At 50.4% G+C, this 14,344-nt stretch overlaps 1 protein-coding gene across 1 annotated transcript; it reads right to left on the bottom strand.

Annotated features, from left to right (window-relative positions):
* Positions 1-1,355: 1,355 nt before the first annotated feature.
* DRAP1 (DR1 associated protein 1) lies at positions 1,356-13,864 on the bottom strand. The gene is made up of 7 exons (XM_033135769.1): positions 13,576-13,864; positions 8,147-8,219; positions 7,250-7,343; positions 5,299-5,418; positions 4,047-4,134; positions 2,735-2,820; positions 1,356-1,554 (listed from the first exon to the last, which is right to left on the bottom strand). The coding sequence occupies exons 1-7, from the start codon at positions 13,861-13,863 to the stop codon at positions 1,407-1,409; spliced, it is 897 nt and encodes a 298-aa protein (XP_032991660.1). The 5' UTR covers position 13,864; the 3' UTR covers positions 1,356-1,406.
* Positions 13,865-14,344: the final 480 nt, after the last annotated feature.

The raw sequence follows: 14,344 nt of genomic DNA, 5'->3' as shown, positions 1-14,344 counted from the left end.
AACTGCTGGCAAAGGCCCCGCACTTTGCAGGTGCCAATCAGCTGGTTGCCAGAGTCTGCAAGGTGCTGTGTGTGCTTGGCTCACTGCCAGCGTCAATCAGATGACTGGTGCTGCTGACAGCGAGCTCCGCTTGCAAAAGAACAATTGAGAGCTCCCCATGGTTAAAAAAAAACTCCATGGGCTTTGGGGTGGGGAAGGAGCTCCTGTTCAGTTTATGGCCTTCGTGCTCCTATGGAAGGCATAGGTGCTCCACTAAATTCGGGGAAGGAGGGAGGGGAGTGAAATAAAGGAAGCTGCCCATTTTATCCCAAAGTATTATTCCCCATCACTGCCATATCCTGCCCTCCTCTTTCTCCTCAGGCAGCCCCAAATATTTGTTTCCTAAAAGTGGGGTAGGAGGCGATGAAGAGACAACCTGGTTCACTTGGGGTCGGGACCCCCTGTTGTAGTTATAGGGCAACTAAAACCTTTGCTTGCCAGCTTACAAATCCCCAGGCAGTTGGGCATTATCTGCTTGTTCCCTGCCCCCAGCCAGAAAGGTCTCCTCCTCTCTCTCTTTGCCAGGAAGAGACAGTGTGTTCCCCCCTCCCCTTTGCACACTCTCACAGAATCATAGAATAGTAGAGTTGGAAGGGACCTCAAGGCTCACCTTGTCCAACCCCCTGCAATGCTGGAAACTCAGCTAAAGCATCCCTGACAGATCGCCACCCAACCTCTGCTTAAAAACCCCCGAGGGAGGAAAGCCCACCACCTCCCGAGGGTGTCCGATCCACTGGCAAAACAGCTCTTATTGTCAGAAATTTCTTCCTGATGTTGAGTCGGAATCTCCTTCCTTGTAACTTGAAGCCACTGGTTCGAGTCCTACACTCCAGAGCAGGAGAAAACAAGCTTGTTTTTGGTGTGATGATGAATGGGTGGGTCCACTCCATATTGGCCTCTCCCCCCCCCCCCAATTTTGTTTTTGTATCAACTTCAGGAGAAAGTACAAGAAGTCACCCTCCTAATTGTTTTGGTGTGGGTTTTTTCAGGAAAAAAATAATTTTGATTTTTTTAAAAAATGGACCTGCTTTTCAAACTGTCCGTGTCTCTGGTTTTCTATTTAGCAACAAGAAAAATCAGCTAAATACCTGGCGGTAGCAACTGGGAGCATGAGATGGTGTTGGGGCACCAGGGAGTGAAGGACCACTGATGCTTATCTCAGCACTGGGGGGGGGGAGCAAAGTAGCAAGCGGGGCTGGGGGCAAAAGCGGGCAGGACAACAACAAAAACACACGCATCCTGCCACAGTTTCATGTTTTTTAATAAATTTAAGAACAGCCCCGTTCAAACCCTGTTCTGTCCCTCCCCTCCCCTCCCCACCCCCCACCCCTCCCCAAAGTGGCAACAGCAAAAAACCAGAACTAGGGCTATGAGTCATAATCCTCCTCGTCTTCCTGGGCTGGCGCAAGTGGAGCAGGTGGGGGCGCAACTGGCACCGTCCCCATTGGTGCAGCGACAGGTAGAGGTATTGCGGGAACCGGCGGGGAAGTGAAATGTAGATACGGTGTTGGAGCACTGCAGGGGGGGGGAAAGGGGGGTTGGATTAGTGCGCAGGCCAAGGCACATATTCTACAGATTGTGCTGTTGGACTACAACTCCCAACATTCACAACAATTTACCATGCTTGCTGGCACTGATGGGAGTGAGGAGCCCAGGAATATCTGGAAGGCTGCAGGTTGTCCCTGTCCCCTCTAGGCTCAGAAGCAGATCAGGGTTTCTTTGGTGAGGAGAACAAATAACAGAAGCCTAGACCAGAGGGGTCAGCAAACTTTTTCAGCAGGGGGCCGGTCCACTGTCCCTCAGACCTTGTGTGGGGCCAGACTATAAGCCACCCCCCACCTACTCTTCCCCTCCCTTATCCACAGCACCGGACGAGCCCTGGTGGCTGCTTACCTGTGTCTTGCGAGCAGCAGGGGCTGGTGGCGGGGGGACGATAAGCGGTGTGTGAAAGGGCTCTGGAGAGGGGCTCCTTAAAATGGTGGCCGCTCGAGCGCTGCTGCTGCTGCTGGCACCAACAAAGCCCAGCCCCCTTCCTCCTCTAGGCAGGGCAGGGAGATGCCAGGAGGAGGGAGGGAGGAGGAGGCGGCACCGTGGGAGGGAGAGGGAAATAACGTGCGTGCTGGCGATCCACGCGGCGGTTCCCAGACCGTCCGTGGGCCAGATCCAGAAGGCAATTGGGCCTGATCTGGCCCACGGGCCTTAGTTTGATGACTCCTGGCCTAGACCTTAAGCCAGGGGTCAGCAAACTTTTTCAGCCGGGGTCCGGTCCACTGTCCCTCAAACCTTGTGGGGGGCCGGACTATATTTTGAAAAAAAATATGAACAAATTCTTATGTCCCACAAATAACCCAGAGATGCATTTTAAATAAAAGGACACATCCTACTCCTGTAAAAATACGCTGATTCCCAGACCGTCCGTGGGCCGGATTTAGAAGGCGATTGGGCGGCATCTGGCCCCCGGGCCTTAGTTTGGAGACCCCTGCCTTAAGCCAAGGCTGGTTCTAGGATTGAAAGGGCCCATAGCAATGTGGCATCTGGTCCCTGCCCCCAAAACACACACAAGTCAACAGCTTTGAGGCAGCAGACAACAGCACTTGAATCTCAGCCTGACAGCTAAAAGGGCAGCACTCCCAGCCGCAATTCCTAACACACTGCTGGCCACATGCAATAAGCAGGAGCACACTGAAAATATTACGTGGAGAGATGCATGGCAGGTCGCACAGGAGGGGCGATGTGGGACACTTCCTCCTCCCCGTTGCTCTCGCTGTCTTCAGTGTCATCCTGCACAGGCCAGAGAAAAAAAGGTGACCATGGAGCTAGTTGGGTCCTGCAGCCACATCTTTTGCCCTTCTAGGCAGGCAGCTGAAATGTGTTTCCTGGGCTGCTTCTAGCTCGGCAGACCTGCTGTGCAAGGGCAGTGCACTAAACACAGCAGGAGTGGGGAACATCAGACTTGTGGAACAAGCACGGCCCCCCTAACTCCTCACTAGGCCACACCTGGATGCCTCTTGCTTGCCTGGAAGGAGGGGAGAGGGGGGGGGGTGTGCGTAGGCAAACTGGCCTACTGTACAAAGGGAAGATTCACCTCCATTGCTGGATGTGGCCCCTGGGGCGCTGCCTAGAAAGGAATGCGGTCCTCAGGCTGAAAAAAGGCTCCCCACTCCTGGGATATAACCAACACCACTGCCTCAGCCCACTGCTTGGAGGCTGGACAGTCTAAGATAACATTAGAAATTGGGGGGTGGGAAAGGGTGGAATATTGAAGAATAAACTCTGTATGTCCAAGGCCTTACTGCTCACTCACCGAGCCCCCGGCTATGCTCAGCTTGCTCCTTGCAGTTGTGGCCTGCTCAACTGCCCATCCCAAGTGTGAGTGAGCAGGGAGGCCTCGGCACAACAGCCCCTGCCTGCCTGCCTGCCTCCTGGGCAGTGGGGCCTGGCAAGCCCAGAAGGGAAGCATACGGGCCGTGAGGGCAGTGGCAAGCGGGGGGAGGCCACAACTTCACACACCCCTCCCCCCCGTGAAGAATCACCGCTGAGATGAGACAAGGGTGGCTCCAAAAAAAAGGTAACCGTCTAGATAGCAGAAGAAAGGGAAGGGGCCGAAGCAAGAGGGTGGTTTTTCCAAGCAAAACCAGAAGGGGGAAGGAAGATGAACAGCAGCCGCTTTGGGTTTCTGTTCACACAAACAGAAACCGAAAGTGGGTCAAGAGACTGTACATGGGCATCCACCAAGGGGGACGACGATACAGTTGATCCCCCTCCCTGGAAGACATGCTTCATCCTGTGGTTGACTCCACCCGGAAAAATCCCTGCGGGCCCCCATAAGCCCCCCATTTTTCTGTGGTTCTTCAGGATTTCGTTTAAAGGGGGGGGAGGCGGGATGAGAAAAGAAAGAGAAAGGAGGAAAAACAGACTCAGATGGTTAACTTTTAAAAAAGTGTTTCTGGACTGCAATTAGAAGAGGGTTTCTGTTTCTGGAGATGCTCAAAACCACGCCAGCCCACCTCTTGCTCCGAGTCGGTGCCCGATTGCTTTGGATCCCGTCCTTTGCCTGGGCCGCCGTTCTTTCGCCCAGTGCCAGGTTTCCGGCCCCTGAACCAGAGAGGAAAAGAAAGTGGAGACAGGTGTGCGGAAGGGTCCTCCAGGTTAGGCTATGCAATACGTTGTTCATGGGGCTGCCCCTGAAGACCATTTGGAAGCCGGTGCTCAATTGCTGGCTTTGACCTTTACCGCCTTGCAAAGCTCAGGACCCCTATCTCTAAAGGCTGCCTTCCACTATATAAACCTCCTGAACCCTGAGATCGTCCCCTGATGCCCTTTGAAGGAGTTCCAGAGAGTGGCGAGAAGAGAAAGGGGCCTTTTCTGTGGTAGCTCTGCACCTCTAGCAAGCTCTCCCCAAGGAGGCCTGCCTGGCACCAACCTTGCCAGGCCAAGACATTTTTGTTTTCCTGGTCATTCGGGCAGCACCAATGATGGGATGTGTTGTTGTTTTTTGCTTTGACTACATTTTGAATATAATGATGCATTTTTATTAATTACTGCACCTCACTCGTCCTGTAAATTGCTTCAGGGATTTTTGCTGAGGGGAGTGATTCATTCAGTTAAATACACCTAAAGCAAACCTCCCCAGGAAAAGTCTCCACTTTCACCTGGCAGACAGCGGCTCAGAAACTGATGCTCTGCCACTTGGCTACGGCCCAACACATGTCATGTGTGAGCTGAAATTCCAGGTTCTAGTCTTAGCTCAGCCAGGCTGGTCTCTCGACAGGGCTGGGGAACCTGCAGTCCTCTGGAGGTGTGTTTACTGAATCTCCCACCATCCCTGGCTGGGGGGGTTGATGGGAGTTTGAGCCCAACAATATCTAGACGGCCTCTGGTTCCCATCCTTAGCCTCCCACTCACAATTTGATACTGGCCAATTTGCAGGATGGTTTCAAGGGTTCCTGAAGTAGAAGTATTCATATTATGGGGAAAACCCTTTAGCAAAGATCAGATTCGGGGAGAGGGGCAGAACTTCCTCCAGTGTCTCCCACCCTACCCCACCCATTATGAAGGAGGTTATCTTAGGCCAGATCAGATTATTCATCCATCTAGCCCAGTATTGTCTACTCTGACTTGCAGAGGCTGTCCAGGGTCTGAGGCTGAGAAGGATCTTAGCCATCTCCTGCCAAATGGCCTTTTTTTGGAAAGCGGAGAGATGCTATCGGGGATTGAACCTGGGACCTTATGCTACAGGGGCTTCCCCTCCCTTCCTACCTCCTGGAAACTTTCTCCCCCTCCAGGAGGTTATCCTCTGTGTCTCCTTGCATATCTGGCACAGAAGCAACGAGGTCCTTCAGGAAGTCAAACTGTTGCTCCAGCTCTATGCATTGTTTCCTGCAAAACCAGATGACAGGCTTAGATGGGAAATCCAGACACAGCTGATGCAGTGACAAAACTTAACTTCTGTTTAAAATCGGAGGGAAAGGGGAGACAAGTTTCTAGCCCTCATGGTTTCAGATAAAAGTTACTAGATTTGTGAAGGCAGGCAGCTAGCTGCCTTCAACTTAATGGGACTGTTGGTGTTTCTCCAATGGGCCAGGTCTTAGTCTACTTTCAAGGGCGCCTCAGGGCCACAGCTCACACAGTGCTTCTTCACTCTTCCATTGTGGCCCCTGACTTTTGGGAGGAGCAATGCCAGCAAACCTGTATGCTGGGTAAAGGTGGGTGGGAAAGAGAAATACAGGAAAGAGAAAGAGAAAGAGGCAGGAAGAAGCCAGAGGAGGTACTGAAGGAAATCAGAAAGAAACAGTTAATTTTTTAAAAGTAAATGAAACAAAAAGGAAGATGATAACAATCTAAAGTTGCTGCAGAAGGAAGAAGTGAGTTTAAAAGGAGTGGGCGGAAGGAATGAGAGAAACTGGAAGTTTGGAGGGGGGATTAGGTACACGTATGAAAGAAAAAAAGACGAAATAACAGGAGGTAAGTGTCAGGGAACTGCCATCTGGCCGATGCCAATTCAGCAGCAGCACCTCTTCCAGCGGGGAAAGCCGCCACACCTCCAGGGGGGAGGAGAGGGAAGGAACCAGCCAGGCGGGGAGGGGGCTTAGGGATGCCACTGAGAGCCCCCGCGCCTCTTCTAGCCAGGAGCCACAAGCAGGGAGCCTGGCGGGGAGAGGGCTTGGGGATGTTGCTGAGCCCCTGCGCTCACCACGCCCAGCTGGTCAGGAAGGAGGCACGCCATTTCCGGTACCCCAGTTGCGCAGAGGGGTGAAACACAAGGAGGGTAGGAGGAGACTTGGGGTGCCGAAGTTATTATGCTGGGGGAGAAGCCGGAAGGGGCCACTCCCGGATTCTGCCAGCAACTGAGAGAGACATGCTTTTTGTAGTTCTGCACTGTAAATAGTTTGCACAATAAAACTGCAAAAGACTGTTTGGGCTCCTGCTCCGTTACTCGTGAAGCACCTTCATGCAAGCCTTACAGTAAGTAAGTAAAAAATATTTTTGAGAGGCATGGTTGGGGGAAATAAACAATTTAAAATAAAAACACTTTCTGCACTCGAAGCCTCTGGATCAGGGGTTGGCAAGGTTTACCGACAATGGGCGGATCACTACCACGGAGATCATTTGTGGGCCAGACTGGTGCAGCGCGATGCTGAAAATCGTGTCTGCGCATGTCCGTGATGCTGGAAATCGCTTCTGCGCATGCCCAGATGCTGAAAACCACGCCTGTGCAGAAGTGATTTTCGGCATCTGGACATGCGCAGACATTGTTTCTGGTATCTGTGTGTGCGCAGATGCCATTTCCGGCATCACTCGGCGAGTCCCCGCACTGTGTGTGGGGGACTTGCCGAGTGAGCGGCTTTATTTGTGGGCAGCTCGTGGGCCGATAAAACGGTCTTCGTGGGCCACATCCTGCCCATGGGCCAGAGGTTGCCGACCTCTGCTCTGGAACAACAAATTCTGCCTGATACAGGAAGGCTCAATTGCAATACTTCCCCAGCCAATGCCTCTGCTTACTTTGAGGAAAGCTGAACTGGGGAACTCCTTGCCACAAGGAAACTGGTGTGGCAAAGAATATACACATTTCCAAAACGGGATTAAAAACCAAGGAGAGATGGTGTCAGTAATTGCCAGCTGATTGCGCCAACTCTGCCTCCATCCACCATCCTTTCGTGACTGGCTCTGCCCCTGCACCTTGTGATGGGGATGTGCAGCCGGTACTCACAAGTGCGACGTGGTCATGGTCTTGGCATTCCTGGACTGCGTCACGTGACAGGCCTTCTTCAGTAGCGATTCTAGAAAGAGCTCCAGCGCCCGAGCTTGGGGAGACCTACAGTTAAGGGATGCTGCGAAGGGAGCCACCCCCCCAACCCCCTGTCAAAGTGCAGAGAGTGCAAAGCCTCACACAGGAGACTGCCTGATATCAGATTTGTCCATCCAGTCCTAGGGAACTTGTCAGGCCCCCCAAATGTAGTGGGATGACAGCTTCATCCTCATCCCTGAGCACTGGCCACCCTGCCTGGGGCTGACTAGCAGCAGGTCCCTGCTGGAAAAATAATTCACAACTTGCATCCAATATACCCCTTTGGTTTTAGATAGTACATAGGTAGACGAGTCTAAAAAGCCTGGGACGCAAATTTTCATGGCCCTCTAGCAGCTATGGTGGCTCATTTACCAGAAGTAATGTATTCAGTGTTAGCTCTGGAAGTATATTCACTATTCCAATGGTCAGCAAACTTTTTCAGCAGGGGGCCGGATTATATTTTTTTTTTGGGGGGGAGAACGAATTCCTATGCCCCACAAATAACCCAGAGATGCATTTTAAATAAAAGGACACATTCTACTCATGTAAAAACACGCTGATTCCCGGGCCAGATTTAGAAGGCGATTGGGCCGGATCTGGCCCCTGGGCCTTAGTTTGCCTACCCATGCACTATTCCAATCAAACTATGCCCCCTAGAGCAAAATATATGTAGGAGGCTTAGTTTGGTTGGAATCGAATTCCTACAGGTTCCTCAAGCCCTCTCCTCGGGGCAAGACACATTCCCCCACTTTGCCTCCTTGCACTTCTCCCCAAGGCTTGGCGGGCATGTGGATCCAGGAAATGTGATGAAAAGGATACAGATAATCACAGGAACAGCCGCTGCCACCTTGCCAATCTCCTCATCAGTCTGCATTATCTTCTTGATTCGAGCCTTTTTAAAAATAAAAAAATTGAGAATGGAAGATGGTATTAAAACGGAACTCTGGCTTCTCAGATTTCAGCTAGACTTGGCCAAACAGCCTGTAATATCTAGACATTTTGTTTTCTCAGTTTGAAAAAAATGCAACTTACCGGTAGGTGGTCACAAAGCTGAATCACAACCCTGGTAGTCACCACATTTTACATGCCTGTGGAGTCACAGAATACAACCCCCACCCCCAACCACTCGATAATAACCAGCACCCTGAACTGGCACCTTGGAAACTAGCTGGAAGACCAAATTTGTCACACTGTACTTCACCCCTATTATCAAGGGAATATGGCTGTGTGCATGCTATCCATTTAAAGCACATGACCTCCCCCAAAGTATCTGCAATTTATTAAGGGTTCCGGGAACTGTAGCTGAGTTAAGAGTAAACTACAGTTCCCAGGATTCCTTGGAGGAACCCATGTGCTTCAAATGTGATGTGTATGCAAGTAGGGGTGCCTCACTTCCCAACGGGTAAACAACAGAGGGCATCAATGCCACCGGTCTGCCAGCTAGCTCCTAAGTCTAGTTCAAGCTGCTGGTTATAATCACTGCAGAGGTGACATTTGAACTGGAGGCTTTCTGCTTAGCTGGAACAACCACTCATTAGGTGGCCCTAGCGGCGAACACTAGGGAACACTTTAGAAACTGAAGAGGTAATCCTGGAACTCAACCTCAGCCCAGGGGATCATCTATTTTGGAAGCCCAATGGTCCAACTCTGTAGCCCTCAGAGTAAAAAAAACAAAACCCAACAACAAAACCTCCAAGGGCTCCTCTGAGCACATGCAGAGTGCATCTCCCCCGATAACTATTAAGTGACTTGGACTGGGCAACCATGGCTAAGCATCTCTCCTAAGCACTAAATCAGGGAAGGGGAACCTGTTGCTGGACTCCCATCTCTCCTTGCTCCCAGGTGATGGGAGCTGGGGCAGCCATGGATTTTCCCAGCCCTGCACTAAAGCCTTCCCCTGAACCCTGCCTTGGCACCTGGGGTGCAGCAGGGAGCTGCCAGTGAACAACCAACCTGGGTAAAAAGACACACCGCTCTCAGGAAGCTAGTTTTTCAGCATTGCACCTAGGTTGTCCCTTGGGTTGGCGGAAGGGCCTGTGCTGCTGGGCTTGCTGAAGGAAAACCCTCAGGCACCCTTGTCTGCCAGAGTCAAGAAAGGCTAGGATCCACTGCTGGGCAAGGGTGGGGCACCTGGGGCATTGCGATGCTTGAAGTGGAAACGCCCAGCCTAGCTTCGGGGTGGGGGGTGGGGGAGACCCATAGCTCAGTGCCAGAACCTAAGGCCTGGGGGCATACAAACTCAGCCTTCGGCATCTCCAGATTGGGTCTGTCAGTGCAGACCAGGAGTGAGAAATCCTTTTTAGGCAGAAGGCCAGAATCCCTTGTGGACAAGTTTCTGGAAGGGGGAGAACCAGAGGCAAAACACAGATAGGACTCCTGCCTTTGTGGAGTACGCTGCATTCTGCCATGCCAAATTCAAACGCACAACACACCCTCCACCCAGGCTAGCATGAGGTCTTATCTCAGTCAAGGACATTTCCCAGCCAAGCCCAGACAAAACACTCAGGGAGGGCAAGGAGGAAGGCCAGTATGGGGTGTGGCCTGGGGAGCAGATACTGTCAAACTGAGAGTCCCAAGGTGTCGGAATACGTTTCACGGATCCGCCATGGATTCATAATTAATTGGTTATTTTATGGGTTTTTCAAGGTCTATTTTTGGTATAATTGCGCGCAAAAGTGAAAGTGAAAGCATGAATGAATAGTGTGATTCACTTACAAGATTAATCCGCCTTTATTTTGTAGATCCGGTCATGTTCAAAGTTGTTAATGAGCGTTAAACTTGCTTCCCGCCCTTTTGGAGGGCAGCAACAGTGATTTTATTGGTTAAAGTACTAATGATGATGTCACGTTTGTTCCCTAATAAAAGGCAGAGGCACCCCGCTTAGGCAGGAGGAGTAGCACGAGACCGCACGTTCTTCTTATGTTCTTTTAGTTGGGTTTTAGTTGAAGTCAAGTTTAGTTTAAGGGGCTAGGAGCGGGCTGGACGGGTTGGATGGGTTTTTCTTTAGTTAGAGTTAGATCGCGGAAGATCATTCGGTTTAGCCTTAGTTAGGTTTTCTTTAGGTTTAGCCTAGGGCTAGAATTGCGGAAGATATTTCGGTTTTAGTTTATTTAGTTAGCCTCGCGGAAGATTGGGCGCGCAGGGTCTTTAAGCTTAGGAGAACTTAGCTTAGGGGACGAGCCTACGCGGGTTCTGCCGAAGCCACTAAAGATACAACCGGTGTCTGTCTTCCTTTGGGGTTAAAGGGGGGAGTAAAGCAAAATTTTTATTTCTTTAAACTGGTCCGTCTATTCAGAGTCAGGGTATATATTTTATTTCACGAGGCAACTGTTCATTAAAGAAGGCAATTAGAAACTCACACTTCATCGGAGTCGTCAATTGGCTTACTCATCATCCTTCAGACTGTGAGGCTTGGCCGGCGACCGTGCTCAAAAGCACGCGGAACGCTGGCCACTTTCCCCGCAACTGGTACCTCGTGCATAACCAATCCAAGGCCGTGCACGAGGAGCTCCAGCACCCAAACCCCGACACCAAGGTCCTGGCCGAACATCATAGAAAGCCCCATCTGCTCCCCAGCATGAGGTTCCCCATCTCTGGGGTATACTGGGCTAGGTGGACCAGTGGTCTGACTCTGTCTAAGGCAGATTCAGGTAGGTAGCCATGCTCATGTGTTCATGTGTAGGCCTATATATTATTATTATTTTTTTTGGGGGGGGGGAAATGAACGAATTCCTATGCCCCACAAATAACCCAGATATGCATTTTAAATAAAAGCACACATTCTACTCATGTAAAAACACCAGGCAGGCCCCATAAATAACCCAGAGGTGCATTTTATATAAAAGGATACATTCTACTCATGTAAAAACAGGCTGATCCCCAGGCCCTAGGTTGCCTACCCTTGTATCTCAACCCTAAGGAAAGCCCAATCCTATGCATTCGTGCTCCGAAGTAAATCCCATGGGTTTTACAACTCCTGTTTAGGGAAGCTTTTAATGTTTGACGGACTGTTGTATTTTAATATTTTGTTGGAAGCCGCCCAGAGTGGCTGGGGAAACCCAGCCAGATGGGCGGGGTATAAATATTTATTTATTTATTTATATTTATTTATTTATTATAATGTTTTTACAAGTCAAAGGATAGCAGCACACGTTCCAGGAGAGGCTCACATGCAACCCTCCAGATTTTTAAATTTTTAATTTCATTAAAAAAATTAATTGAAATATAAAAACTTACATTCAGCTAGGAAAATTAAACCAAATTGTTTTTCAAATGACAAACTAGAATAAAGTAAAAATAAAAAATAAAATACATAATCATATTCATGTTCTTATTATATATTTTGTGTTGTTTATATTGCAATTTTAAGTTGTGAACCACTAATAATAATAATAATAAACACTGTCCCAAAAACACTGTCCCGTGTATCTGAAGAAGTGTGCATGCACACGAAAGCTCATACCAAGAACAAACTTAGTTGGTCTCTAAGGTGCTACTGGAAGGAATTTTTTTATTTTTTATTTTGTTTTGACTATGGCAGACCAACACGGCTACCTACCTGTAACTGTCCCAAAAGGCAGTGAAAAGATAAAACAGCCAATGTTGTAATAATGTTCTATACAAATGTATCATGAGTTCATGCTTGGAATACATTTGGGTGATCAGCAGTCTCTTGATCACTCAATCACACACACACACACACACACAAAATGTTTTTTGGGACCAGGGAAGGAAGGAAGGAAGGAAGGAAGGAAGGAAGGAAGGAAGGCAGGCTAAGAGGTTTTATAAAATGATGAAAGCTGCAAAGAGACAAAAATAATTTGTCTTGCTCCAAACACAGGAACCCAGGTTTTCCCACCAAAATTGTCCAACAGCAGCACTTTGGACAAAGAAAATGCACCTCCTCCTCAGAAAGCCCTTCTACAAAAGGGCCTTACTATAAGACCTCAGAGTGGCCCAGGACCCAACAATCAACATTAGCAAATAGCAGAGGAAATGAACTCAGGCTTATTCCATGCCAGGAGAGGGAAACCTGCTTCCCTCCAGGTGTTGCTGGACCACAGACCATGCTAGCGGGGGCCGATGGGGGCTGCAGTCCAACAACAGTTCTGGAACCAGTGGCCATGCAGATGTGGGCTCCCATCAGCCCCATCCAGCATGGTCAATGTTCAGGGACGATGGCAGTTGTACTCCCAACAACTTCTGGAGGGTCATGGATTCCTCAGGAGCCAGGTTATATCTTGCGAAGGCCACAGAGAGCAAAGGCCACATCTTCCACAGGGGCTACAAAAGCCAATTTCCATTGGGGAGGGGGCTTCTCTATCAGGTCAGGGAACCAGTTGCTGTTCAGCTGTTGTTGCACAACACCTTCCATCATCCCTGACAAGGGACCACATTGGCTCCGGCTGATGAGAACTGCAATCAAGCAACATCTGGAGGTGCATCAAGCTTATTCAAAGGAGGATTTTGTTTTGTATTTTCATGGAAAGGGGGCTACATTCACTGAATTGCTAAAGCAGAAAACATCTATGGGTGTTCTCTTCTGTGCGGAGGGATCAGTTGCCTGTGTGTTTGGGGTTATTTTATTCCCTGGAGCAGGAAGGCAGTGTGGGTGGGGGAAGGCAGGCTTGTGTGTCTATTCCAGGAGGGGGGAACTTTTGGCCTTCCAGATGTTGCAGAATTATGACTCCCCGCAGCCAATGGCCAGGGGGTGGTGGGAGTTGTAGTTCAGCAACATCTGGAAGGCCAAAGCTTCCCCATACCAGGCCTGTTGTAATAAACAGCAAAAATAAGGGGTTCTTAAAAGACTTCTTTAGGGAAGCAGGCTCGAGCGTCTCCTAGGAAGGGGTCTGTATTACCCTGCTCTCTTCCCCTCTCCCCCCTTCCACATCTTGCTTGAAGCATATGGGAGTTACTGGAGGGGGGAGGTGCAAGTAAAAGGGAAGTAATTCATTTGCCGCCTTGATTAATTTATTTAGGCAGCCACTCTAGCCGTGTCTACTCAGCAGTTTCAATGGGGTTCCCTCCCCAGCTTCAGCGGGTATAAGATCGCAGCCTCAAACTCTCTGGGGATTCTGCAGCGGCCGGGGTGGGGTGGGGAGGAGGGTGGCAGTCCGAGAAGCAGCCCCGGCACTTCTTGCTCCCTTCCTCCGGGGCAAAAGGGGCTCCGCTGATGCGGGCCGGGTTTTGGTGCAAGCTCTACCCCGGGGTAAGGCAGGCGAGGGGAGGGCAGCCGCGGGGGATCTCACCGGAGGAAAGCGCGCGTTGTACTTCTTCTTCTTGCTCGGCATCTCCTTTTCTCTTTCTCCTTCTCCTTCTCCTCCTCCTTCCTCCTCCTGCTGCCGGGCCTGCAGCGAGCAAAGAGCCGGATCAGGATCACCTCGGAAGGAGCCGCCTCGCCCGACCCGGCCAAGCAGCCTCCGCCGCCGCCGCCGCCTCCTCCTCGCCGCCCGCCGCGCGGGTCCTAACGCCGCCTGGATCAAAGCGGAAAGGCATGAATGGGCGCTCCTTCCCCCGAGAGCGCGAGGCCCATTCATAAAAAAAAAAAGCCAAACCATCAGTAGACACACATCCTGCGGTGGCCGCGGAACAGAAGGAGCAAAAGGGCAGTAAAGGGTGGCTCGCCTGCCACGTAAAGGAACTGGCTCACAAAGTGGGAGCCCCCACCCCACCCCACCAGCAAAGGCAGGGATGGGGGAACCGGGGACCCTGCACAGGTCGTTTGCCTGCAAACGCCCATCAACCCAGCCGGCCAGCAGGGCCAATGGTCAGGGATAGTGGGAGTAGCGGGGCGTCTTAACCACTTCTGGAAGTCTGCAGGAATCTTTTTTTTTTAACAGTTAATAGTTTATTTATCTTAGGTACATTGTTTAACAAAACTGTACAATATACGTTCCATATACCAATAAAAGAATGTCTTAAACTTAGCAATACAGCACAATCTTTCTGTATACCCAGAAAGAAGTCCCACTGTGTTCAATGGGCCTTTTTCCCAGGTAAGTGGGCATTAGATCGGCC

Source organism: Lacerta agilis, chromosome 17 (assembly GCF_009819535.1).
Source record: "Lacerta agilis isolate rLacAgi1 chromosome 17, rLacAgi1.pri, whole genome shotgun sequence".
Classification (NCBI taxonomy): Eukaryota; Metazoa; Chordata; class Lepidosauria; order Squamata; family Lacertidae; genus Lacerta; species Lacerta agilis.
Note: the sequence above shows the minus strand (reverse complement) of the source record. Positions and strands in the feature narration are given on the sequence as shown.

Bases quoted from the DNA above. Each gene is read 5' to 3' on its own strand.
- DRAP1 (XM_033135769.1), bottom strand. From the start codon at position 13,863: ATGAATGGGCCTCGCGCTCTCGGGGGAAGGAGCGCCCATTCATGCCTT. The intron at 8,220-13,575 runs GTGAGATCCCCC...ATTTTTAAAAAG, and splicing joins ACAACGCGCGCTTTCCTCCG to GCTCGAATCAAGAAGATAAT. The intron at 7,344-8,146 runs GTATCCTTTTCA...GGTCTCCCCAAG, and splicing joins GGCTGTTCCTGTGATTATCT to CTCGGGCGCTGGAGCTCTTT.